General features: G+C 37.1%; 1 protein-coding gene across 3 annotated transcripts; it reads left to right on the forward strand.

The window, feature by feature from the left end:
* The first annotated feature begins 8,866 nt into the window (after positions 1-8,866).
* Positions 8,867-24,206, forward strand: LOC131164119 (pentatricopeptide repeat-containing protein At2g17670). 3 transcript variants are annotated; one of them, XR_009139217.1, is made up of 3 exons: positions 8,867-10,399; positions 19,606-19,874; positions 23,539-24,206. XR_009139217.1 is itself a non-coding variant. In XM_058121107.1 (2 exons), exon 1 carries the CDS (start codon positions 8,966-8,968, stop codon positions 10,394-10,396), a length of 1,431 nt encoding a protein of 476 aa, XP_057977090.1. In that variant the 5' UTR covers positions 8,867-8,965; the 3' UTR covers positions 10,397-10,399; positions 19,606-19,932. The 3 variants fall into 3 exon arrangements, 2 of the variants coding, with proteins under 2 accessions (XP_057977090.1, XP_057977078.1); XM_058121107.1 differs by lacking the exon at positions 23,539-24,206 and having other exon boundaries at positions 19,606-19,932; XM_058121095.1 differs by lacking the exon at positions 19,606-19,874 and having other exon boundaries at positions 8,868-10,399.
* Positions 24,207-24,605: the final 399 nt, after the last annotated feature.

Raw genomic sequence — 24,605 nt, forward strand, 5'->3', positions numbered from 1 at the left:
TCACTGAGCTTATGGTTCCTATATTATTGATGTGCATTGCTGATTGATTGTAATGAGCTTAGTGGCACAAATCTACTTGTGCAAGAAGTATTTCTGTGTATGCATAAATTTACATTTGTTGTAATTTTAGGCATGAGCCTAAAAAGAGAGGCTAGCCCTGTTGAGTAGTCTCGGATTGGCTTAGACCCAGTTAGGAAAGTGAGGTGCACCATCCTGATAAGGTGTAGGTTGAGGTCAACCCCATTAATTGATATAGTTGTAAATGGTGCCGCTCCACCCGTTAAATGAGCATTAGTGGAATCCTTGGACTTGCGAGCTAGAGGCGGGGATGTAGGTAATATTGACTGAACCCCGATAACATATCGTGTTTGCATTTTATATTTTTATAGTTTATTTATCGCACGTGTATGTTATATTATGAATGTTGTGCATGATTTAATTTCCGCACGTTATAGTTATCTGTGCATTTGGAACTGTATAGACATACCCTATATTGCGAATATACTGTTGTTAGATTAGTTAAACCTAGGAATAAATTTTAAAATTCCAATTCACCCCCCTTTTGGGAATACACCAAAGCTATCAATGTGTATTTAATGCTTGAACAGGTAACATTTTAGAACACACACATAAGGAGACTAAAAATGAAGGCTAGAAAAAACTAGAAGAACATGTATATCATCTGGCACATTCCAAGATAGTCACAAGAGCAAAGAAGATTGAAGACATTTAAATTTCATTTGTATTGCATTTTGTTTTATAATTTGGTCAGTAATAATGCATTTGCATGTATGATGTGAATGACAAGCTCAGAACGACCGTAGACACACCCTAGGGACCAACAAATTTTTAGGAAAATCATTTAGAGTCGAAAACAATTTTACAAAGACTTTGACCAACCTTCGATCGACCGACGTTGGATTTTTTGGGGTCAAATTGAGGGCAAAATAGTAAAATTAAATAGCTTTGGGTGACTGACCTTAGGGCGTTTATAAACGCCTTAGTCGATCGAATAAGCCAGAAGTCAACATGTTGACTAAGGCTCGAGTGAGTGACCCTTATTTGAACTAAACTTCCATGGTCGACCGAACGATAAAGCTGAGTTCCTTTACCTTCCCTAGCCAACCAAACCTTTAATTCAAATGAGCATCGGGCAATCAAAATGCCAAGAACCGAAAAACCGAAGCATAAATTGGGCGCCCGAACCTACGAAGGTTTGGGAAATTGCCTTGGCCCAACCAATTGATTCTCCCCAGAGTCACCCAAACCCAAAAACAGCTTTGTATCTGTTCGGGCGACCGGCCCTAAGGACCGGGCGATTAAACCTCTCAGGTTCATTAAAATTAACTACGGTAATTAGGATTAAAAATTTAATTAATATTTTTCAAAATTCCTAATGTGTCCCCAACAGTCAAAATTTTCGTTGAGTCTATTTATACCCCCTTATTACTTATTTTTTAAAAAAGATTAGTGAGGAAAATTCTCCCGAATTTTTTTATCACATTTTCATCTTCAAAAGCTTTATTGTACATACTCTCTTACACTCTTTTATTTCAAAATCATTTTGAAGAGAGAATTTGTTTAATTCCTTTACTTCTTTCACTTGCCCTTTGCATTTGAAGGTTGTTGAATATGAACATTTATTTTGGGTATTCGTTTTTGTAAAGCTTTATTCTCTCATTTGTCTTTATTTGTTGAAAACCTTTTTGAGAGTGAGCTTATAAGTTTCTCCACATATTTTCTTAGTAAATATTTTTTTTTTTTTTGAGAAATACTTTCTGATTTGGAAACCTTTTTGCACATAGATTTCAAATGCTCATATTTTTTATTGTGAAAAATCATTTGAAATGCAAAAAACCTAGGTTCTCTTGTATTATCTTTGAAAAAAACTTTTGGAGAAATAGTTATTAGGGTTTAAATCTTTGAGGTACTTATCATACACATCTCACTTAAAGATTGAGAAAATTATTTTTGTGAAAACCTCACTTGAGCTTACTTCATATCATATGTGAGTGCATTGTGCTTAAATTGGTACATTCCTGCTTGTGTTAGAAGCGTTTATTTGTACACAAATCATTATCTATTGTATTCTCAACGGGTTGTCGGAAAAGGGAGACTAGCCCTCCGAATAATCCTGGATTTGCTCAAACCCGATTAGGAGAGCATTGGACTAGTTCAGACTCGGTTAAGAGAACTAGGTGCACCATCCTGGTAAGGTGTTGTAATCAGTTTGCTCCACCCATTAAGCAAGCCTTAGTGGAATCCTCTTGCTTGTTAACTTGAGGCGAGGACATAGGCAGTATTCACCGAACCCCAATAACATATCTAGTGTCAATTTTATTTTCCACGATTTACTTTATGCACCTATACATTAATATTTATTGTTCTGAATATTCGATATATTGATATTGCTATAATTTCTTATATATATCTGCTCAATAGTTTATCCGTTGAATTGGTATGTGTTTTAGACAGACCCTAAGTTGTGGTATACTGTTGTTGGATTAGTTATACCTAGGAGGAAAAGTTTTTTAATTTCCAATTCACCCACCCTCTTGGGAATACACCAAAGTCAATAATTTGTTTTAAATGATCAATTTTTTTTTACTTAATTTAGCCCTTTTTGCTGATGCCAAAAAGGGGAGAATTTTATGCACAAAATGTTTATGACCAAAAGGGAAGTTTTCTTTTAGTGGCAAATATCTAGGCTTATGTTTTAATGTAAAAATTTAATGCATGATTATTTGTAATGTCTTTTTTCGTGAATATGCTTGAACTTTACTATTTATATTTTACATTATGCATATTCTTAGGGGGGGCGTTTTCAGGTTGTACCCATTTTGCTTTGGTGCGTTTGTCATCATAAAAAAGGAGGAGATTATTGACTTTTTGAGTCCGATCCCTATTTTGATGCTAACAAAGTATGAGTTACTTGTGTGTGTATTTAGTGATTGAACATGTTATAAATCAACACATAAATAAGGAGACTGGAATGGAAGCCATGAAGGACGTAAAAACTATACACTCAGGCGCTTTCCATGAAGTCAGAAGAGAAAAAAAAAAAAAAGACATTTTGATTTAATTTCTATTACATTTAATTTTTATATCTTTGGTCTATAATAATGCATGCATCTGCATGTTATATATTGAATGCTCAGATTGATTGTAGACAGACCTTAGGGCACCCAACACAATAAAAGAAAAATATTTTTTCTTAAATAACTAAAATCATTCAAAAAAAGGTTTTCGCCATTTAGGGTTAAAGAAAGGGTCAAACATGAGTTTTTATATAGCCCCGGTAGACTGACCCAGTAACGTTTAAATCACCACGGTCGACCGAACACACTATAGGCCAGAAGTCAAAATGTTGACCATGCCTTGGGTGACCGACCTAAAATGAACATACCTTCCACAATCGATCGAACCATTAAACTTGGCTTCTCTGTTGTCCTTAGGCAATCAAACTTTTAGTTCAAATTTGCCTCGGCCGACCGACCTTCAAAGACCGAAAAACCGAACCTTAGAACAGGCGACCAAAATCACAAAGCAAAGGAAAATCACCCAAGGTCAGCCAACGGCCCTTTGCTTAGCCAACTAAACCCCTTCAGATTGTTGTGAGTGTTCAGCTATGTGATCAGCCCAAAACAAACCTTAACACGGTAACGTTGCTAGGGAATTATTATGAGACTGTGTGTGCCCACATTGCACTGAGAGGTGTAGGGTGGTCTTCGCCATTTAGCCTGCGTAAGGATGAAGTACCTTTCCTGGGGACCCATGCCAAGAAGTGGTAAGGCTATCGGACTTGTAATTAAGGTGTGGATGCTTGCAGACGTACTTGCAGATGGTTACTTTGACTGTCTCTGGGTTGATCCCCCAGGGCATAAGTATAGCCTTCGGGCCACACAACCTGTACCATGGGGAAAGTAAATGGTGTGTTAGTCCCAGTGTAACGCCTCAACCCGCCACGTGGGGCCCGGGGTGCTACTTAAGTGACATTTTTGTTCCTGATATCATATTTAATATAAATGCAGCGGAAATAAGTGATACATTCTCCAAACACATTACCAGAGTTCTAATTACTATTATACATAAATGTCTCCAAATATCTATATTACAACCCATAATACGGTACAAAATGAAAACTCAGTCCATACATACTACATATATAGACTTTACGACTAACTCTGCCCCTCTAGCCTTGCTAAACATGATCCCTGGTGTTTCCTGAAAAGATCATTTGTATATTGAGGTGAGACACTTCTCGGTAAATAAGACTACGTTAAAATTAGTGTGTGGCCAGCACAAATTTTAGTGTATACAGAAAATAACTAGTTTTCCATTTAAACGAAAATAGTATGTAAATATATATTCATTATACACCGTTAAAAAAATGCCCTTTTTCCCTCCCACGGTATAAACCAATTCAGTAAATATTTAACACCATTTACATAAATCAACAAATATGCATAAAAGACACTCCCTATGACTAACACCATTTACTTCCCCCATGGTACGAGTTGTGCGGCCTGAAGACTGGACTAAGCCTGGGTGATCAGCCCAAAACAAAGTCAAAATATCCCTCTGCAAGTCCGTCTGCAGGCATCCACAACCAAGTTACAGGTGCGATGCCCTTACTTCATCCTCATACAGGCTATCGGCTGAGACTACCCTACACTTCTATCCAGAACAATGTAGGCACACATAGTCTAATAATCAATCACTAGCAACGGTACCGTACTCACAAAACAACTGGTCCCTAGGGTTCCTAAAGCATATCATGCAATTTAAGTAATTAAAAAATGTAGTTTAAATCCTTTCATTTCAAACTGCCATTAAATAAAAACCCAACCCCCAACCGTCAAATAAACCTAACTCACAGTCGTCGAATAAAACTTGACCCCCGGCAATCATATAAAACCTGGCTCACAGTCATCATATCAAATCCTTGTATTATTCACAAGCAATTCCAGTATGTTTCACCAACAGTTCCAGTATATTTCACAATCATTCCCAAATTCAATTACACGATAAACCATATAAATTTATTCACCTGCCACACAATTTCAATGTTCAAACATGATCTAGGAGACAACCAAGAAAACACTGTAATTTTTTTTAATTCGTAAGATAAATTAGATTTTTTACCGTTCATATTATTTAAATACCGTACCATATATCCTAAGTTTGTAAAATCCCTATTGAATGATCGGTTTTCTCTTTGAACTCAAAAATAAATAAATATATAACAGTTTAATCAGTTCATATTTAATAAAAATTCTGACTTAACTTAATCCCCTTACATGTTTTCCTGAAGCTACACCTGTAGGGATCCCAAAACTGCGCCTGTGGCACTCACATGAACCCTGAATTTATAAATTCTAGTTTAATCAACTCAATCCCATGTAAAATACTATTTTAACATTCCCTAGGCCCACAAATTTCAAATAAATAATTAAGCTCCCAAAAACATCAAATTTGCTTAATTACCTAAATCTTACCCTAACTTTGGAGTGGTGCTTAGAAAGCCTAGCTCAAAAATTTACTCTGCTGGACTTGTATAGAAACACTTATAGAACATCGTGGTGGTTTCTAATTGTCAGTTTGACTAATTATTTAAGGAGAAATTGAGGAGAGAGAGAAAGAGAGAGAGAGAGAGATAGAGAGAGAGAGAGAGAGAGAGAGAGAAAAAAAGAGAGAGAGAGAGAGAGAGAGAGGTTACCTTACCCTAGGAGTGGTGCCTACGTTGCTCCTACGACAAATCCACTCTAATAGGAATGTCGGTGGTGGATAATGGAACCTAGTGGTATCCTCCGTTTTTCAATCAGCCGAGAATCAGGAAAGAAATTGAGGAGAGAGTGAGAGTGGTTGAGGAGAGAGAAAGTAGAGAGAGAGAGAGAGTTGACGAAATTGGAGTGGGAGTTCTGTTGCTCAATTCAATTGAATCACAATCCTTTGATTTCATATATATATATATATATATATATATATATTATAATATTAATTAATTAATAATTAATTAATAATAATATATTTATTATTTATTTATTTATTTATCTATGCACTTCCATGCATATAATTTTTTGGGATGCTACACCTAGGGAGTTTCTTTTACGCATATTTGTTAATTTATGTAAATGGTGTTATTATTTATTGAACTGGTTTATATTGAGGAAGCAAATACATATTTTTTTAACTATAAAGGTGTGAGAATTTGTATATATGAATTAAAATGCAAGAATGTTTATGGCAAAGTAAACTCTTCGCCTGAGGGCTTGCTGAGAAAGGCGAGTACCTTGATAAGTATCAGTTGTAGCCATACCAAGTTGCATAATGTGTTAAAGCAGAGGGAAGCTACATGTCTAGGCATGTAATCTCCCCTATCCTCAGGAACTTTCACCTAAAAGTAATTGTATGAGTGAGTGAGTATGGTTTGGGGAATGATTTTATAACTGTGGTTAATTAACAACTGATGATATTTTGTATACACTAAAATTCATGGTGGCCACACACTGATATTAACGTAATCTGCCTTATTGAGAAGTGTCTCACCCCAATATGCAAATCATTTTTCAAGACCATCTCGAGATAGAGCTTAGCAAGTTCCGAGGCAGGGTAATAGGTAGTTTCAGTTTTTCTGAGTGTCTGTAAGAACTCTAATGTATTTAAGTTATGTTCTAAGTCCCTAGATGTGTATAATGGTTGTATGGACTTAGTTGGTTTTTTACTATATTATGGTTTGTAATATGGATATTTGGAGACAATTGTTTATAAAGGTAGGTTAGAACTCGGTAATGAATTTTGGAGAATGTATCATTTATTTCCGCTGCATTTATATAATGAATATGGTACCAGGTACATAGACGTCATTATAGTAGCACCTCGAACTCCACATGGCAGGTCGAGGCATTACAGAGCGTGTTCCCAAACGGTCATATTTTCTGAAAACTAAAAATACTCCTTCATTACTCCAAATTAGTAACTTTGATTATCTTCATAACCCTCTCAAATTATTTTTTTAATCAAAGTTCCCGCACTTATATTTTTATGGCAAAATCATTATTGGGGTAACATTTTATACTCTCCAAACTCTCTTTATTATTCTTTAGAAAATCTTTTGAAAGAGAGCATATATTTTTGTTTGGCCATTTTGTTTTCCAAAATTACTTACTCTCTCAAGCCTTAAATTTTGAAAAACAATCTTTGAGAGTAAGATTAAAGGTTCTCCACATTGTTTTGCTTTGATAAATATTTTTGTGGGGAAATGTTTATTTGGGTTTAAATCTTTATTGTGCATATCATATACATTGTTTTTCAAAGATTGAAAATGTTATTATGAGAAAAACACCCTTACTCTACTGAGCCCATTTTCATATCATTTTAGAGTACATGTTTTAGAGCTTTATTGGTGTACATATTTGCTTAGTTGTAGAAGCATTTTAATGTACAAAAATATTTTTAATAGAACGGTTAGGTTCAACTCGTTAATTGAACTAGGGAATCTCTGCCCCAAAAGGAAGATCGGTTGGGTTCAGCCTGTTAATTAAACTGGGGAGTCTTTTTCTTGTAAGGGAGACTGATGGGGTTCAGCCTATAATTGAACTAGGGAGTCTCTACCCCATAAGGGGGACCAGTTCGACTCAGCCTGGTAATTGAGTTGGGATATTCCTCACCCCATAAGGAGAGGTGTATAGGTTGGGGTCAGCCCTGTAATGTGACCTAGGATATTCCTCGCCCCTTACAGGTATAGTGGAATCCTTGGGGGGTATGCCCAAGGTGGGGACGTCGGCTGGTTTGGCCGAACCTCGATAACAAATATCATGTGTCACTCTCTCCTTATCTCTTTAATTACTATTGTATGCTTGTTCATTTACTGTTATATCTATTTGCTTGCACACATTTATTATTAAATGAAATATGCTACACGTGTATGTAAGAACCAATAACTTAATCACTTTTCATACACGACTATAATTTAAATGGGATATGATGCGACGTTTTTATGCAAATATTTAAATTGTTGTGAAATGCCTTATTTATTTTAAATATTTGCTTACTTGATTTATTTGAGAAATTGGTAAATGCTTAGACAGACCCTAAGTTGTGCAATACTGATTGCGATTTGAATTTAACCTAAGCATAAATTTTTTAATACCCAATTCACCCCCTCTTGGGATCACACCAAACCTGTCAAAGCGTGAGGCCGAGGGAAAGCCCGAGAGTCGTGAGAATAAGGCGAGAGCCGAGAGAGAGCATGAGAGGTGAAAGAGAGCCTGATAGGCGACTAAGCGTGAAGTTGAAGGAGAGCCCGAGAGCCGAGAGAGAGCCTGACAGGCGAGAGTTGAGAGGCCGAGGGAGAGCGTGAGGCCGACTATAACTCACCTTTGCGTCTCTGGAACGACCACCATCCGACTGTCCGAGCGTCGTGAGGCACTAAGGGAGATGGCGAGCTTCATCTGGGCAGACAAGCAACTAGGCAAGGGCGTTAGAAGATGGCGTTGGCGACTTGGCGTGCGGCGTGCTGGGCAGACGACCAGATGGGCAAGGGCGCACAACAGTGGAGTGCAGGAGGAGTAGAAATGTGGAATAGTGGATAGGCTCATAGGCAGGCGGCGGGATAGCAAATTAGCAATTAGGGTTTTATGTGTAAGGGATGTTTATATAACAGGTCAGGCAAATAAACAAGTCATCTTGATCCATTTATAAATGGTTCGACTTGTATACAATTCGAGCTCATTTTAAACGCACAATCATGGGTCACTTATCAAATTTTGACCCATTTTGCCACCCCAAACCATACCAAACAAATTCACAGCCGAAATAGAAATTCATAGCCAACAAATTCGCTTTGAAGTTGAGCGGGTAGCTTAGAAGGCTCATAAATTCGCAGCCGTTTAATCTCCGAAAAGGCCCCAAGCCTGCGGTGCTGCAACAAAGCGAAGGAAGAGCAAGGACACGAAGAAAGAAAATGGGGAGGTTTCCACCGTCATTGCGCACGGCAAGATTGCCAGCGCCCACCCTACTGAAAAACCTCCCATCTGTTCTTCCAGGGCAAGAATCCCAATCCGAAAACAATCCTTCAAAGCCCCATCATCGCTCTATACCCAAGAATAAACCCCACAAGACAAAACCCAAGACCCTGACCCCGAAAGACTCGTCTGAAACCCCGAACCCCCCGTTCACCTTCAACTCCCCAAACCTCTCCGAAGCCAAATCCCTCTTCGACTCCATCCTCTCCGCCCACAAGGCGCAGCTGGACCCACGGCTCTGCAACTCCCTGCTCCATTCATTCTCGGCCATCTCAACCCTCCGTGACTCCATCTATTTTCTTCACCACATGACCAAAACCCACCCTCTTTTCACCCCCAATCGCTCCACTTATCACGTCTTGCTCGCGCAGTCCTGTAAATCACCCGATCCCGGCCTCTCCGAGGTCCGTCAAGCCCTCAATCTCATGGTCAATGACGGTTGCCCTCCCGAGGTCGCCACTACTGACGTCGTCGTACGGTCACTCTGTTCTGCTGGCCGAGAAGACCATGCTGTTGAATTGGTAAAGGAGCTGTCTCTCAAACACTCAAAGCCCGATTCCCATACGTATAATTTTCTCGTTAAGTGTCTTTGCAAGACCAGGTCTTTGACTACTGTGTACAATTTCATTGATGAAATGCGCGACTCTTTTGAATTGAAGCCTGACCTTGTTACTTATACAATCTTGATTGATAACGTGTGTAACAGAAAGAACCTTCGTGAAGCAACAAGGCTTTTAGGGATATTAGGTGTTGATGGCTTTAAGCCCGATTGCTTTGTTTACAACACAGTCATGAAGGGTTATTGTCTGTTGGATCAGGGGAATGGGGTCATTGAGGTTTATAACAAAATGAGGGAGGAAGGTGTGGAGCCCGATCTTGTGACATACAATACTCTGATTTTTGGGTTATCAAAATCTGGGAGGGTCAATGAGGCTAGAAAGTTTTTGGATGTCATGGCAGAAAAAGGTCATTTTCCAGATGCAGTCACCTATACATCTTTGATGAATGGGATGTGTCGGGCAGGGAATGCGCTGGGAGCAGTAGCTTTGTTGGGGGAGATGGAAGCAAAAGGATGCACTCCAAATGAGTGTACATATAATACGTTGCTTCATGGATTGTGTAAGTCAAGGTTGTTGGAGAGAGGAGTAGAGTTGTACGGGGCAATAACATCAGCCGGTATGAAGCTTGAAACAGCCTCTTATGCTGCACTTGTGAGGTCATTTTGTAGGGAAAGTAGGATTGCTGAGGCATATGAAGTTTTTGATTATGCGGTTGAGAGTAAGAGCCTGAAAGATGTTGCTGCTTACTCAACATTGGAGAGTACCCTAAAGTGGCTAAAGAAAGCTAGAGAACAAGGGCTTGCTAAATGAGTGGTATATTTTTGGATTCTTTCATGAGCACTATTATTGAATTATTTTGTGGCTCATCATGACACCTTACTGTTAATATTGTTTTCTTGAATTGGATTGTGATCCTTTTCTCATCCTCCTGCTGTAATCTTTGAAAGTTGGAACTCATTGTGCTTGTCTAGCTAAATTGAATCAGGAATTTTCTAGATTATTATTGCTGGGAGTTACAATCGGGTTTGGCCTAAACAATTAAAATAAACTCTTTTGTGATAACATTTCCCCTTTGGTTTTATAAAAAAAAAAAAAAACATTACTTATACATGCAGATAGTGTGTCAAAGCAATACTGAAACCTGAACATAAACATATAAATAAAGTCTTTATTCCAATACTATCTAGCAAAGGCCCTAATTGGATGGTGATTGGGAAAATTGTAAGTGGATGCATTCATCAAGTATTTGGATGGGTTTAGGTGTGCTCTTTTTTTAATTACTTTTATTTTAATATTTTTGTATTCTTGATGAAGTTCAAACCAAATAATTAGGATTTAGGTCTTGATGTTGGCTCATAGACAAAAATATTTTGGCAGTTGCATTCATATGTGTCTTTGGGGAAAGCAAAGGGGAAGAAGAAGAAGTGAAGGGGTCCATTCCTTAGAAATTGATTTCTGGTGTCTGGTTGTTGCTATGATGTTATGGCTTTGGCTAGGGTTGCGTAAGATTGAGACAAGACAAGCTAATGCTTTTGAGTCTATGATAGGAACATACTCGAGTTTATGTTGGCATGTTAAAAGTTTCAAATTATGAATGTTTGAAACTTTATACCTTCGTAGCTAGTCTTTTTATTTAGTTTGATTATGTAAATTTGGTGAAGTGGATTCACTTGTATTAAAATAGTGTTATTTTAATAAAACAAATAGTCTCTATAGAAGCAGTCTCTCTCTCCAAGCATGGAGTCCCTAGTCCCCCCCCCCCCCCCCCCGGGGCAACTGGATGGTCTAGGAGCCTGCTATTACATTTTGAGGGCGAGGCTTGACTCAATGGTAAGCATGCTATATTTAAACCTTAAGGTCAAGATAGTGAGCAAGAAGAATAGACAGAGAAGAATAGAGGAAGAAGACAAGGGTAGTGGAAAGAAAAGGGATTAAGTTGAAGAAGAAGATTTATACATAGGATGAAAAGAGAGAATTAGATGGGCTTATATCCTAATTAAATCCCAATTGTGAATCGCATGTCATATGCATAGTTACCAAATGCGGAACACCCTATGGTTATTTAAAACACACATATGCACAACTACTCCTGAATTACTAAAAGAATGAAAAATAGAAATAAGTTTTAAATTTAATATATAATTCCTAACTTCTTAAGGGGGGCATGAAGTTAAGCATTAACTACTGAATGCTGAATGCAGTTCTGAATATGTGAACCAAATTCAAAGCTTGACTAAACCCCAAAATGCTGATTTTAAGTTGTTCTTCGAACCAGTGAACACTAAATAAAAATTATTCATTAATTATTTGAGATGCTAAAAAATAACTAATAAAAAAACTATCTATTCATATATGAATAGAAAAATATATCTTAAAAAAAATGGAAAAATTATTCATAACAGGAGAACAATTTTGTCTTGCAGATTGGAAGAACAATTTGTATATCATAGATTTTTTAAGAAATATTTATAGAAAAAGAAAAAATTTAAACAAAAAAGACATGTTGTAGAGAATCAGAGAATGATAAAAAACCCACAAGGTGCATTCAATCAATGGAGATCAAGCCCCCTCCCGCTAAGCGTTTTTGTTTTTTTTTTTTTGGGTTGGGAGAGGGGAAAGGGGGGGGGATTGCACCAAGCAGCCAATGACCCATTGAACCAAAAGTATGATGATTGCAGAGAACGATTAAATCGGAGAGAGTGAGTGAGAGGGGAAAAAGCCTATTTAGTGCAAATAGCGCACTCTAAGTCTATGGCTAGAATAGATGTGTTGAATGGGCAGCCTACATGGCAGTGGAGGTGCTTATGCTCCGTCATACGCTCCTTTAAAAGGCTTTCATGGGATATTGCTTTAGTACATGTGTGGTGCCAGCCCTGATCATGAAGAAAGATGGATCTTGGAAGATGTGCATAGACAGTAGAGCCAAAAATAAGAGCACCATCAAGTGTATGCTCTCTATCCCTAGACTTGAAAGATATGCTTGACATGTTAGTTGGCTCTAGTTGATTCTATAAGACTAATCTACATAGTGGTTATTATTAGATTCACATTAGACCACAAGAAGTAAATGGAAAACTGCATTTAAGACACATGATCACTTGTTTGAGTTGTTAGTCATGTCCTTTGGCTTCTCTAATGCCTCCTTGCACTTGCATGAGGGTTATGACATGTCTTACAACCATTCATTGGGAAACTCCTCATGGTCTACTTTGTTGATATCTTAGTATATAGGTGGTCTAGAGAGGAGCATCTGGGTCATTTACATGAGTTCTTCACTCTCAGCGAAGCCAAATTGTACACAAACTTTAAGAATTTACTTGTAGACTAGGGTACTCTCTCTAGGTTTTACAATCATTATGTGGGGTATAGCCACTGACCTAGAAAGGGGAAAAGCCACTAGAGGGGGGCTTGGGCCTAGGACAATTTCAAATGTTTGGAGTTTCATGGTTTAGCTGCCTCCCACATGCTCTTCATTAGGGGTTTTGGTACACTATCATGTCTTCAATCACCTACTACCCTAAGATCGGAGACTTTCATAGGACTAGTGGAGCTACTAAGGATTTTGTTGAGATTAAGAAAAGAACTCAAGAACCTATGCTTAGGCATTTTGATTTTAATGAAGTGTTTAAGGTTGCTTGTGATGCCTTTGGGGTAGGTATAGGTGGTGTTCTAAGCCAAGAGGGACACTCCATAGTAGTTTTTAGTGAAAAATTGTACAAGGTTAAAAAAGTACAATGCTTATTATATAGAGTTTTATGTTGTGTTTAGATCCCTTCACTATCAGAGATATTGTTTGTTGCCCTAAGAGTTCATACTCTATCATCACCAAGCATTGCTATACTTGAGTTCATAGAAGAAATTGACTTCTTTATATACTAGGTGGGTAGAATTACACCTTTTTTCTCAAGCATAGTTCATGTTTTTAGAATAAGTTTGTTGATGTTCTCAATAGTGTAGCAATTATTCTTCATGATGAGTATTGAGGTTGTAGAATCCAAAAGATTGAAGGATGAGTACATGACTTCTCTTGAATTTGGGATCATCTTTTCAGAAAAGAGCCATCGTACCTGTAGGAACTATGTTGATTTGTTTCCATGAGGGTTATTTATTAAAGAACACTAGACTATGCATTTTGGTAGTTCATTTTGTGATTTCTTAGTTTGGGTAGGTGGTTCAACCGACTATTTAGGTAGTAGTGACAAGACCATTGCCCTTGTTGAGGATAGGTTTTATTGGTCTTCTTTAAAAAGAATAGTTGTGTGGATAGTTTCGCAGTGTCGCGCTAAATAGAAAAAATTAGGAAACAAATACTGAACATTACACCTCTACCACACATGTCGTGGAAATATTTTTGTATAATTTTGCCCTAGGTTTGTCCAAAACAGCTTGAGGTCATGAATTATTTTGTGGTTGTAGTCTGGTTCTCTAAGATGGCACATTTTATTTCTTGTCTTCACATGTAGCCAAGGTATTCTTAAGGAAGTTGTCAAACTACATGGTTTGCCTAGATCCATAGTGACACAAACGTAAAGTTTATTAGTTACTTTTGGAAGTTGTGTGGCACCACTTCAATGTTTTCTTCTTTTTTTCCCACCTGGACCATTTTTTTCACACCTGGACTGATGGTCAAATTGAGTTTGTTTATTGTAGTTTTGGGTGATCTCCTTAGGTGTGTTGTAGGAGAGAAATTGGGCCCTTGGGACTTGGCATTACCTCCTATTGATTTTGATTATAATATTTTCAACAAATAGGTCCATGGGCAAGAGCTCATTTGAGTGTCTTTGGATACAAACCCCATGCTCCCGTTGATATTGTTCCTTTACCACTGGATGCTTGCATTTCCAAACTTGCTGAATACTTATCCATGATTTGCAAGCTGAGATTAAGCACAAAGTTGTCACAAGTAATATAAATTATAAATTTGTGCATTGTAAAGCTAGAGATTTTAGCGTAGGTAATGGTGTCATTGGTCCCATTCCTCTGCATCGCTATTCCAAGAATTCCTTTAAGTAATTGCATGCCTGAGCCATTGGCCCATTCCCCATTGCTATTAAACTTGGATCTAATGCTTATTTACTTGATTTACTTGCTTTATGAATATTACTTTTGTTTATAGTAGACAATTTGACACCTTATCGAGGCACCTTTGAGCCTCTTGCTTTTACTTCTGGTACTCATCCAAGTTTTGCAGTTCCTCAATTACCCATCGTTCCACATTAGCAAGATGAGATTGAGTCTAACTTAGATTAGAGTGTGTGTCTACTTCAGGTGGAGATTTTTGTTGATACTTAGGTCAGTGGAGAGGTTGTGCTACTTTAGATGCTACCAAGGACTTAAATTTCAATTTCGATGGAAATTTCAATGGTCTCAATTTACAAAAAATTTTGATGAAAATTTCGATTTCAATTTAAAGAAATTACGAAATTTTATAGTAAATGATGGAAATTTACAATAAAACTTTAGGGAATAATAAAATAGATGATTATGCTTAATATGGTATCAAAATACATTTAAAAAATGCATATATGACAAGTTTTTAGTGTGTAGGATATTAAACTGCATAACGCGAAACAAGCTATGACGTGAAAAACATTCAAATGATTATAAAGTTTTGAAGCTATTCCTTAATTGATTGAAGGCAACAAATTATCATTTAAACAACTACATTTTCATTAAATATCATATATTTAATGATTTAATACCACATGGACTTTCTTGGTGGCTCAAAGTCATCTCTCCTATCCCTATCATTGGGATTTCGAGATGACATATATTGTTTACAATAATCACTCCATGCCATATAATTTCCAAAATATTGAGTATCCTGTACATGTGTTGTTCATACTCCTCCATAGTCATCTGGTTCATTGCAGTTTCCGCTTGGTCAGAAGATCTTCCTATACTAAGATGTCTTCTTGCAAGTTCTACTTGTTGTTTGTCTATAGGATTGTTTTGCATTTGCATACTGGTCATACCCATATTAATGACCTGTTTGTCCATACCCATATTCTTGGCCTGTTTGTCCATACCCATATTCTTGGCTTATTTGTCCATGCCCATAGGCGTGTGGTTTCCAATTTCCATATTGTCATGCCTGCTCATATGCATACGGAAACGGTTGGCCATATGTAAATTGTGAGGAGCTATTCTGTGTAGATTCATAACCACTATAACTATTAGAATCATGTTCTGTTCCTATACTTATGGATTCCAAACTAAAAGAAAAGGTATCCTCTTCTATTTGATGCATCTTCCCTTTTCTCGGCAATATGACTGTACTACCTATCAACTGGGTGCATTTCTCTTTGTGGACCCTCATCTTCTAGTTGGGGAGGACATGTATATTTTACTTTTGGTCTATAATCTTGTCATCCCTCATTTCGTCCATAGTCCCCACCATCACCACCTTGCCCACTGCTACTATCGGGGTTAGATCCGTCACCACCAGCATCGTCGTCATCATTATCATAATCACCACCAGAGGGCATAGTGGATGAAGTTCCATATCTAGACCCATGATTCATTACTGAATCATCATTACTAGATATTACTTCTTCTACCATCACCCGATTAACATCAATGCCAAAGTCATCTTATGCATGCTTGGCCATTTGTGGGTGGGGACTTTCATCTCGTTCATCAAGATGGGATGGTCTAATCCACTGGAAAAGTGGATACTCATCCTTATTACCCAATTCAACTAATATGTCAGGTCCAGGAGATCTGGTTCAGCTACTTTGTCCATTTGGGCCTTCATATCTCTTATTCGAAGCTTCATGTTGTAATAACAAAAAACAAGCTGCTGAAGTCTAGTGTAGGATAGTTTATTTCTTTGCTTTGTGTGAATGAGTGCAAATGTGCTTTAATTTCGTTTGCAAGCTGATGAAGATGCAGTTTGTGACAAAATGCGCAATGCTAGCTTCCTTAGGATTGAAACACTTGATCTATACATCATCCACCAATCAGCTGTGCAAGATTTTTTATGAATATAAGTTAGTACTTAGTAGATTATACTTGAAGTTTGTAACTTTGTATTATACATTTATATATAAATACTTACAAGGTGTCATGGTTGCCCTAGCTGCTTTAACAGCTGCTTATCTAAAGCTTCTTTTAGCATCTCTAAATAGAATAATTTAAAAAAAAAATCGTTATTGAATAATTAAACATGGATTAAGACTTATTTTATTTAATTTTTATTTTGAAAATATACCTCATTTCCAATTTGATCTAGGCTAGAGGAATGTGGCTTAAGGGTGTTAAAAACTTTATGAACTACATCAAGAAAATAAGGATCTTCCCCAACACCTTTGTATTGACATTTTGGATTTAAAAAATAAGTTGTCAATCAGTTATAGTAAAATATAAATATGTAATAAGTAATTTGATGTTTTAATTTCTTGAAATTTATAAATATTTTATACCTGCTGCATGAAGAAGATGTTCAAGGGTTCTTTTCCACCGGTCATTGATTACTTTGAGAACCCATCTTGCACTTCTTGCACCTACTTCAATGGCCTCTTTCATCACCCTTATTGCTTCAAACATAACTCCTAATGTTGGCCACACTTCACTATCAACTATATGCAATACTCGATATATAGACTTGTAAATGTTACAAACTTTTGTCACTTTATCCCAAAATTGATGGTTAAGAATTATGCATTCAATTTTTGTATCCAATTTTGTTAGACTAAGAGCATGCTCAGCCCATTCATCATATGTGAATAGAGATGTTAAACCTACTTTTTTTTCTTTTTTTGGGTAGGCTATCAAAGGCAATGTAGTTTGTAGCAAATTGTGTGGCTCATGGACGCTCAATATCCCCTTGACAGTGCTCCCTCATTTTAGCAAGCAACCATCCATGGTTATATATAAAATTAGTGATTTGTCTCCCCTACAAGATCACTGTGCTTATTGCCTCTCTTTTTTCGATCTCCTAAAAAATGAGATCAATACAATAGGCAGCGCAAGGAATCTAATACATGTTGAATTTTTTCATTAATTTTAGACCCGCTTTCTTGTGGGCGCTGCCATTATCGGTCACCACCTGGACAACATGTTGTTTTCCTACTTTTTGCATAACATGTTTTACAAGGGAATATATGTATTCATGGTCTTTTATTTTGTCATAAACATCTACTGACTTTAGAAAAATTGTGCTTCCTTTTGAATAAATCATAAAATTTATGATGGATAATTTTGTAGGGTCTGTCAATCCATCACACATTATAATGCAGCCATACGTGGCTCACTTTTTCTTCACTTTTTCTACGTGGCCTTTCATTTCTTTTACCTCTAAATCAAGGTATTTCGTTCTAATTTCAAAGGGTGTCAGTAGATCGACTCCCGTTCCAGCTATTTGGCAACCCCATACCATGTTTTTAAAATGAGGTGATTTGCCTTCTCAGGTGGAACATTATCATATATAAAGAACTTTGAAATCAACCTATTCATTTCTTCCCTTATTTTCACCTCCTTTGAATAAAATTTCAAGTTTTTTTGTTTTGCTGCATCTGACTTGTAATATTGAGAAGACTTTGAAATATATGGCTCTATTTTTGGCTCTCTCATACTTTGAGATCGCCTCATCGGAGGTTGCCCTCCACTACTACTAGCCCCAGAACTGTCTCCTTGTTGGCTACTTGCAAACCTACGAGATTGGACTTGTCATAGGGAGAAATGTCAAGCAAGTATGCAATATCATCGGCATTATCCTCTTCATCAATTTGTTGTGGTTGCATCAAGTTCCCACCCAATTCATTTTTTATTTCCTCCATTCTTTCTATTTTCTTTGCCTTGGCTACTGTTTTTCTTTCTAAAACAATTTTCATTTCTTGCTTAATTTCTGGAGGTACTTTGTCGTAGAATTTTATATTATGCTATGGATCATAATTTGCTAAGTGCATTTTTTAATCTTGTTGCACCACCACTCTTCATTTATATTCCGCAATGTTTGCAAATAAATCCATTCTTTAAATTCGGCATTGAGTTCCCATGTTGGATCTTGTTTTCTTCCTTCAGACATTTTTACAGATAATTTTACTTTCCTATAAGGTTACAATGAATAAAAAATTAGGTGTTAAATTAGTCAATAATTTTAAAAGGAAATTATTTATGATGTTTTATTATCAATATATAATTAATAAATAAGACAAACATTAAAATATTAAATTAAATTTATGAAATTTAATGATAATATACAAAATTACTAATAAATTATGGAAATTAAATTAGTCAAATAAATGAAATAATATAAACTATATTAAGCTAATAAGTAGTAAATTACTTTAATTTATTTAATTACTAGGCTGTAATGATTAGATGTTAAATTACTCTAAAATTTTTTTAACTTCACAATTTTAAAAGAAAAATATGTAGATGCTAAATAAAGATAAATTAGTAACTAAGAGAAATATTAAATTATTAAATTAAAATTACAAAATTAATGTTAATTTTTACAAAATTACTATTAAGTAATAAATTTTGAAAATTAAAATATTTAAATAAATGAAAAAATTTATTAATTTATACTATAATAAGATAATAACTATTAAATTATTCTAATTTTATTTAGTTATTAAATTTACTATTTACTATATTTACTAGCAATGTAGGATTAAGGGGGTATATGGGAGAGGTTAATAGGGAAAATGTATCTAAGTTCTAAGGAGGGCAATCTCGTAAATATATTGGGGAGAATGGAGATTTTGAGTAAATAAAAGAAAATATAAGTAAGTTAAAAATTAAAACTTGAAATTTAAAACTTAAACCAGGCAATTTGCCTTTCAACCCTTTCTTTTTTTGTGCCGCTGCTCGTGGAGGTGGACTCGAGTGAGAAGGGAGATTTGGAGTAAATAAATGAAAATTTAAGTAAGTTAAAAGTTAAAACTTGAAATTAAATACTTAAACCAGGCAATTTGCCTTTCAGCCCTTTCTTTTTTCGTGCTGCTGCTCGTGGAGGTGGACACGAGTCTGGAGTCTCTCGAGTCCTCAACTACGCTGTGTCTTGTTTGCAGCTCTGTGAGAGCCTGAGCCGAGAGGAAGATTGCAGTGATGGGAGTTGTTGGTTGCGAGTCTGCGATGATGGAGGTGGAGGGTGAAGCCGAAGGCTACAGGCAGAGGGATGAAGGGTCGGAGCACTGGAGGGGAGCCGAAGGCTAGGGCTTTTCAAGGTTCGAAGGTGGAGGCAGGAGGCAGCTGGAATCCAGGGTGTTTTTTTTTTTTTTTTTATATGTTTGAAGATGGAAGATGGAATAAGAAGAAGGCTTTTCTCAAGGTCCTTGAGGTATTTATCCTAATGCATGCTACAAGCTTATTTATAGAAAAAAATTGTGTTGATATTTTCACTGGTAGCCCGTAGGGTCTTAAGCCTTTGATGAATTTGTGGAATTGTTGGCTTGAATCTGCAGAGCATCTTTGCAAGATCTCTTTTTTCCATTGTATACTCTTGGGTTGCACAACTTGCACAAAAAAGAGCCAACAAATCACGTGAGAAAAACAAAATAAAGGCAGAGAACAGCACTGAAATTCCCCCCTCCAATTTTTTTCCCCTCCATGATTTCTAGAAAATTTTGGAAGAACAACTGAAATTTCGACATTTCGACCAAAATTTAAGTCATTGGATGCTACTTGGCTTCCTAAGTATGATCTTTATACTCTTGATCTGGATAGTGATACTCACAAGCTAACTCTAGGGATTTGAGTTCTCTATTCAGCTAGAGGAATATGATGGACTGCTTTTTCCGCCGTTTAAACAGTTTAATAGAAGGCATAGATTTAAGAAATTAGGTTTATTTCCAATTTTTTTATTACATTAGGTTATTTTGTAATTTTTGACTGTTTTGGGGTTACGTTGTGATTTTTTATTTTTTTATCTGAAGGAAGTAGAAGGATAAGAAGAGACAAACCATTGCAGAGCAGAACCAGGGCATAAGTTTTGTGGACAACCACGCAATACTTAATACCCTAAAATTAAGTAAAACACATTTAAACCACCATCCCTAATTAACCAAACAAAAATAAAAAAAGCAAGAAAAACATGGTTTCTAAATTTAATATTTGATTCTAACTTACAAAATCTGCCTCAAATAGGTATGCTTAATTGGCTGCCTCATTGTTGGGTTGTTGCCACCCCTGGAACCAAGATCTCGATCGCATGTACAGGTTTGCGGATCAATAACATCCTGGATCAATGGTGCTTGGGATCCAATTTCCCAAGAGTGGTGATCTGGGTTTGTTAACCATTTCAAATGAACCATAAGAAAATATTTACAAATTTCAAAAATCATGCAAAGATATTCACTGCTGCTGCGAAGCCTGCCTGGGAAAGAGAGGGGAGTTTTCTGTGGGTGCAAAGCCTGTGATGAGAGAGAGAATGAGGCTTCCTGCTGCTGTGAAGCCTGTGACTAGAGAAACAATAGGGCTTGCTGCTGCTGCTACTGCAAAGCCTGTGATGAGTGAAAAGAAGGCTTTCTGCTGCTGCGAAGCCTGGGACGGAGAGAGAAAAGAAGGCTTTTTTACTGCTGCAATGGTGAATGGATTTGAACTGTGCTTATTTGAGTACATCTGGTAATTGTTCCATCCTAAGTGAACAATTCAAACATACTGTGATCCGACAGTGTATTGACTAACAACCCAAATAAGTGGCTCGAGTAGCATGATCTGAAATGGTGTATCAACTAAGCCTACTCCCCCAAGAACTGCATACCACTTAAAGTAGCCTATCCCATTCCCTTGCCTGAACCATGATGCAAAATGCACCATGCTCTTGGTAACAGAATAGGCTGCCTGCCTAGTGGTGGCAGTGGTCCTCTGTCAACTATCTCCTAATCATTTCTTAAAATATATGTGGATCTATATTCTCTTAATTTGGTGGCATCCCAGAAAAGATCTAAAGATATTGTGACCATAATTTTCTGGGTTGCTGCCCACTCCCTGGAATTGTGGTACGGATCGCACACACTGATTTGTGGGTTACATCCTTAGATCGATGGGGGTAGGTATTCAATTCCCTAAAAGTGGCGACCTATATTTGTTAACCAAATTATGTGAAAATATTGGCAAATTTCAAAATCATGCCAAAATATTCACTGCTGCAGTGATGCCTGCTGGAGAGGAAAGTTTTCTGTGGTTGTGAGGCCTGTGATGAGAGAAAGGGGCTTCCTGCTGCTGTGAAGCCTGCAATGAGAGAAACAATAGGGCTTGCTGCTGCTGCTGCAAAAAGACTGGGAAGAGAGAGAAGAAGGCTTCCTGTTGCTGCGACTTGCAGCGGAGACAGAAAGGAGGTCTTTTTGCTGCTCAGTGATGGATGGATTTGAACTGAGGGGGTGAGAGTTTTTTTTAGTACAACTGGTAATTATTCCATCCTAAGTGAATAATCCAAACATACTGTGATCCGACAGTGTATCAACTAAGCCTACTCCCCCAAGAACTGCATACCACTTAAGCAGCTAAACTGTTTCCGTATGTGAACCACAACCCAAAATGCACCACACTCGAGGCAACTATGAGCTGCCTATTGCTGGCAGTGGTCCTTCATAAACTGTTTCCTATTTTTAATATGAGAACCTATATTCTCTTAATTTGGTGGCACCTCAGAAAAATCTTACGCATTGTGACCGTAGTTACCTGGGTCACTGCCCACCCCCTGGAGCTGCTATCTGAGTCACCCACAACTGTTTGTTGGTCAATAGTGTCCTGGATTGATGGGGGTAGGGATCCAATAACCTAAAAGTGGTGACCTGGATTTGTTAGCCATTTTCAAATAAAAAAATCGAATGAAAAGATTCACAAATTTGAAAATCATATGAAAATATTCACTACTGCGATGACGCCTGCCAGGTAGATAGGAGAGTTCTCTGTGGTTGTGTTTCCTGTGCTGAGAGAGAGGAAGGGGTTTCCTGCTGCTGTGAAGCCTGCAACAAGAGGAACAATAGGGCTTACTAATGCTGCAAAGCCTGTGATGAGGGAGGAGGCTTCCTGCTGCTGCGAAAGCTTGTCACGGAGAGCGATAGTGGATGGATCTGAACTAATAGGGAGGGGGGTGGAGGCGCGGAGAATTTTATTTGAGTATAGCTGGTGACTATTCCTTCCTAAGTGAATAATTCAAAACATACTGTGATCTGACACAAAATCTACTGATTGACCCAAATAATTGGTTCATGCTACCACAATCCAAAATGGCACACCAACTAAGCTTACCCCAACAAGAGCTGCATACCCCTTGAGTAGCATACCTGTTCCCATCCTACACCACGACCCAAAGTGCACCACGCTCCAGGTAACTGTGATTGTGACTTATCATTTTTTAGGCCATATATTTATAAAAAAAAAAATGTAAATAGTCCTGAGTTCATCTGAGTTTGAGGTGGCTGTATGCATTTTGTTCTCAACTTTATCTTTTACATTATCCTTCGTTTCTGTTTCTGTAATCAGTGGTTTATGGTTTTAACTTCTAATCCTTTTAGTAAGTGTTGCGTGCCCTTTGAGTGGGTGGGTCTATTTATTGGGGTACGTGTGCATTCAACTTCATCGCACATGGCTTGTTTCTGATTCAGTCACGTGTATGATAATCATAGGCACCCACCTCAAAAATTGGTTCACTGATTCTTTCCCATGCTATGAGACAGGGACCTGCTTGCTGAGCCTCTCACTTGATGGGAATGGATGACCCTTTGATTTTGTACCAGCTTGCTTGCTTTGATTTAGACTTTACTGGGGTTAGAATGCAGTGGTACATGTTTTGCCTAGACAATGTCTTTTCCCCGCTAAGCATGATAATTTCTGCTTCTATGCCACTTGTTTTGCTCTTGAGCTTTGCAGTCAAGCTCGATGTGTTATTTGAATCTTTTTCCTGTTCCTGCAAAAAAAAAAATTCTTCTTATGGTCTCTTAGCTTTTTGCGCCCCCCATATGATGCTGACCTTGAAATGACAATGGTCAATCCTGTAGGTTCTTGCGTGGTTCTGAGTTTGGAATTGTCAGTGACGTGCCTTCGGCCGAAGGAGCCAAATGCATGTGCCAGATGCTTATGTCATATGACTGCATTATATAAAATCTATCAGCATCCGATCCCCAACTCCAACGACCTTCTGGAGAAAACGCCATAGCTGCAGCCTTCTGCGAAGGTTGTGTCCAATAAAATCATTTTTTTTGTGCGTCCCTGTGAATGCTTGAGGGCTTGCTGGGTTATACTTGGTTGACCTACAACTCGCAAGAAATAGGCTTTTGAGCCCAGCCGTGGAGCCTTGCTAAGCGGAAGATCATTTCAACTGCCGTTGCAACGACTTTTGGCCCGGGTGACTTTGGCGCTCAACAAATGTCTGGCCTTGCCACTCACCATTGTGCTTGATTGGAGAACATGAAATTGTTCTGATGACTGTTTCCTTGCCCTATTATTTTTTCTGACGCAGTAACGTAACCCATTATAAACTTCCATTTCCTCTTTATTTATTTTTTTATTTTTTAAAATTTTCTTAATTTTTAATTATTTTTTTTGTTTGGGTTACCTTCCAGTTGATTTAAAAATATATGCATGAATACAAAGTGAAGAGGAATAGTGAACGGATTTTACAGTATTTCTTCAATAATATATAGGAGATAGTAGCGTTTTCATTTAATGGTTCAAGTAAAACTTGATTATTGTTTTATGTTTATATCTTTATTTTACTAGTAAATGTGTTTATATGTTGGATGTGATTGAATGTGAATAATATTTATATGAAATAATTTTAATTTTTTAATAAAGCTTGGATATATTTTAAAATGAATTAATACTATATTGTCATAATTAATATTTTAATTTTACTAGCAAATGTATGTGTGTTGAGCCTGTGATTGGATGTGAATAATATTTATATAAAATATTTTTAAATTTTTAATAAAGTTTAGACACATTTTGAAATGAATTAATACTATATTGTCAAATATTCAGTTACTGATAAAACTTGTATTTTATTCAAAAATATTAAATATAGACATGAGATTTTATTATGACTAGCCATGGGCACATGCTATGT

The sequence above is a fragment of the Malania oleifera genome, chromosome 1 (genome assembly GCF_029873635.1).
Source record: "Malania oleifera isolate guangnan ecotype guangnan chromosome 1, ASM2987363v1, whole genome shotgun sequence".
In the NCBI taxonomy this organism is placed as follows: Eukaryota; Viridiplantae; Streptophyta; class Magnoliopsida; order Santalales; family Ximeniaceae; genus Malania; species Malania oleifera.

Coding starts and splice junctions, on each gene's coding strand:
- LOC131164119 (XM_058121107.1), top strand. CDS start 8,966: ATGGGGAGGTTTCCACCGTCATTGCGCACGGCAAGATTGCCAGCGCCC.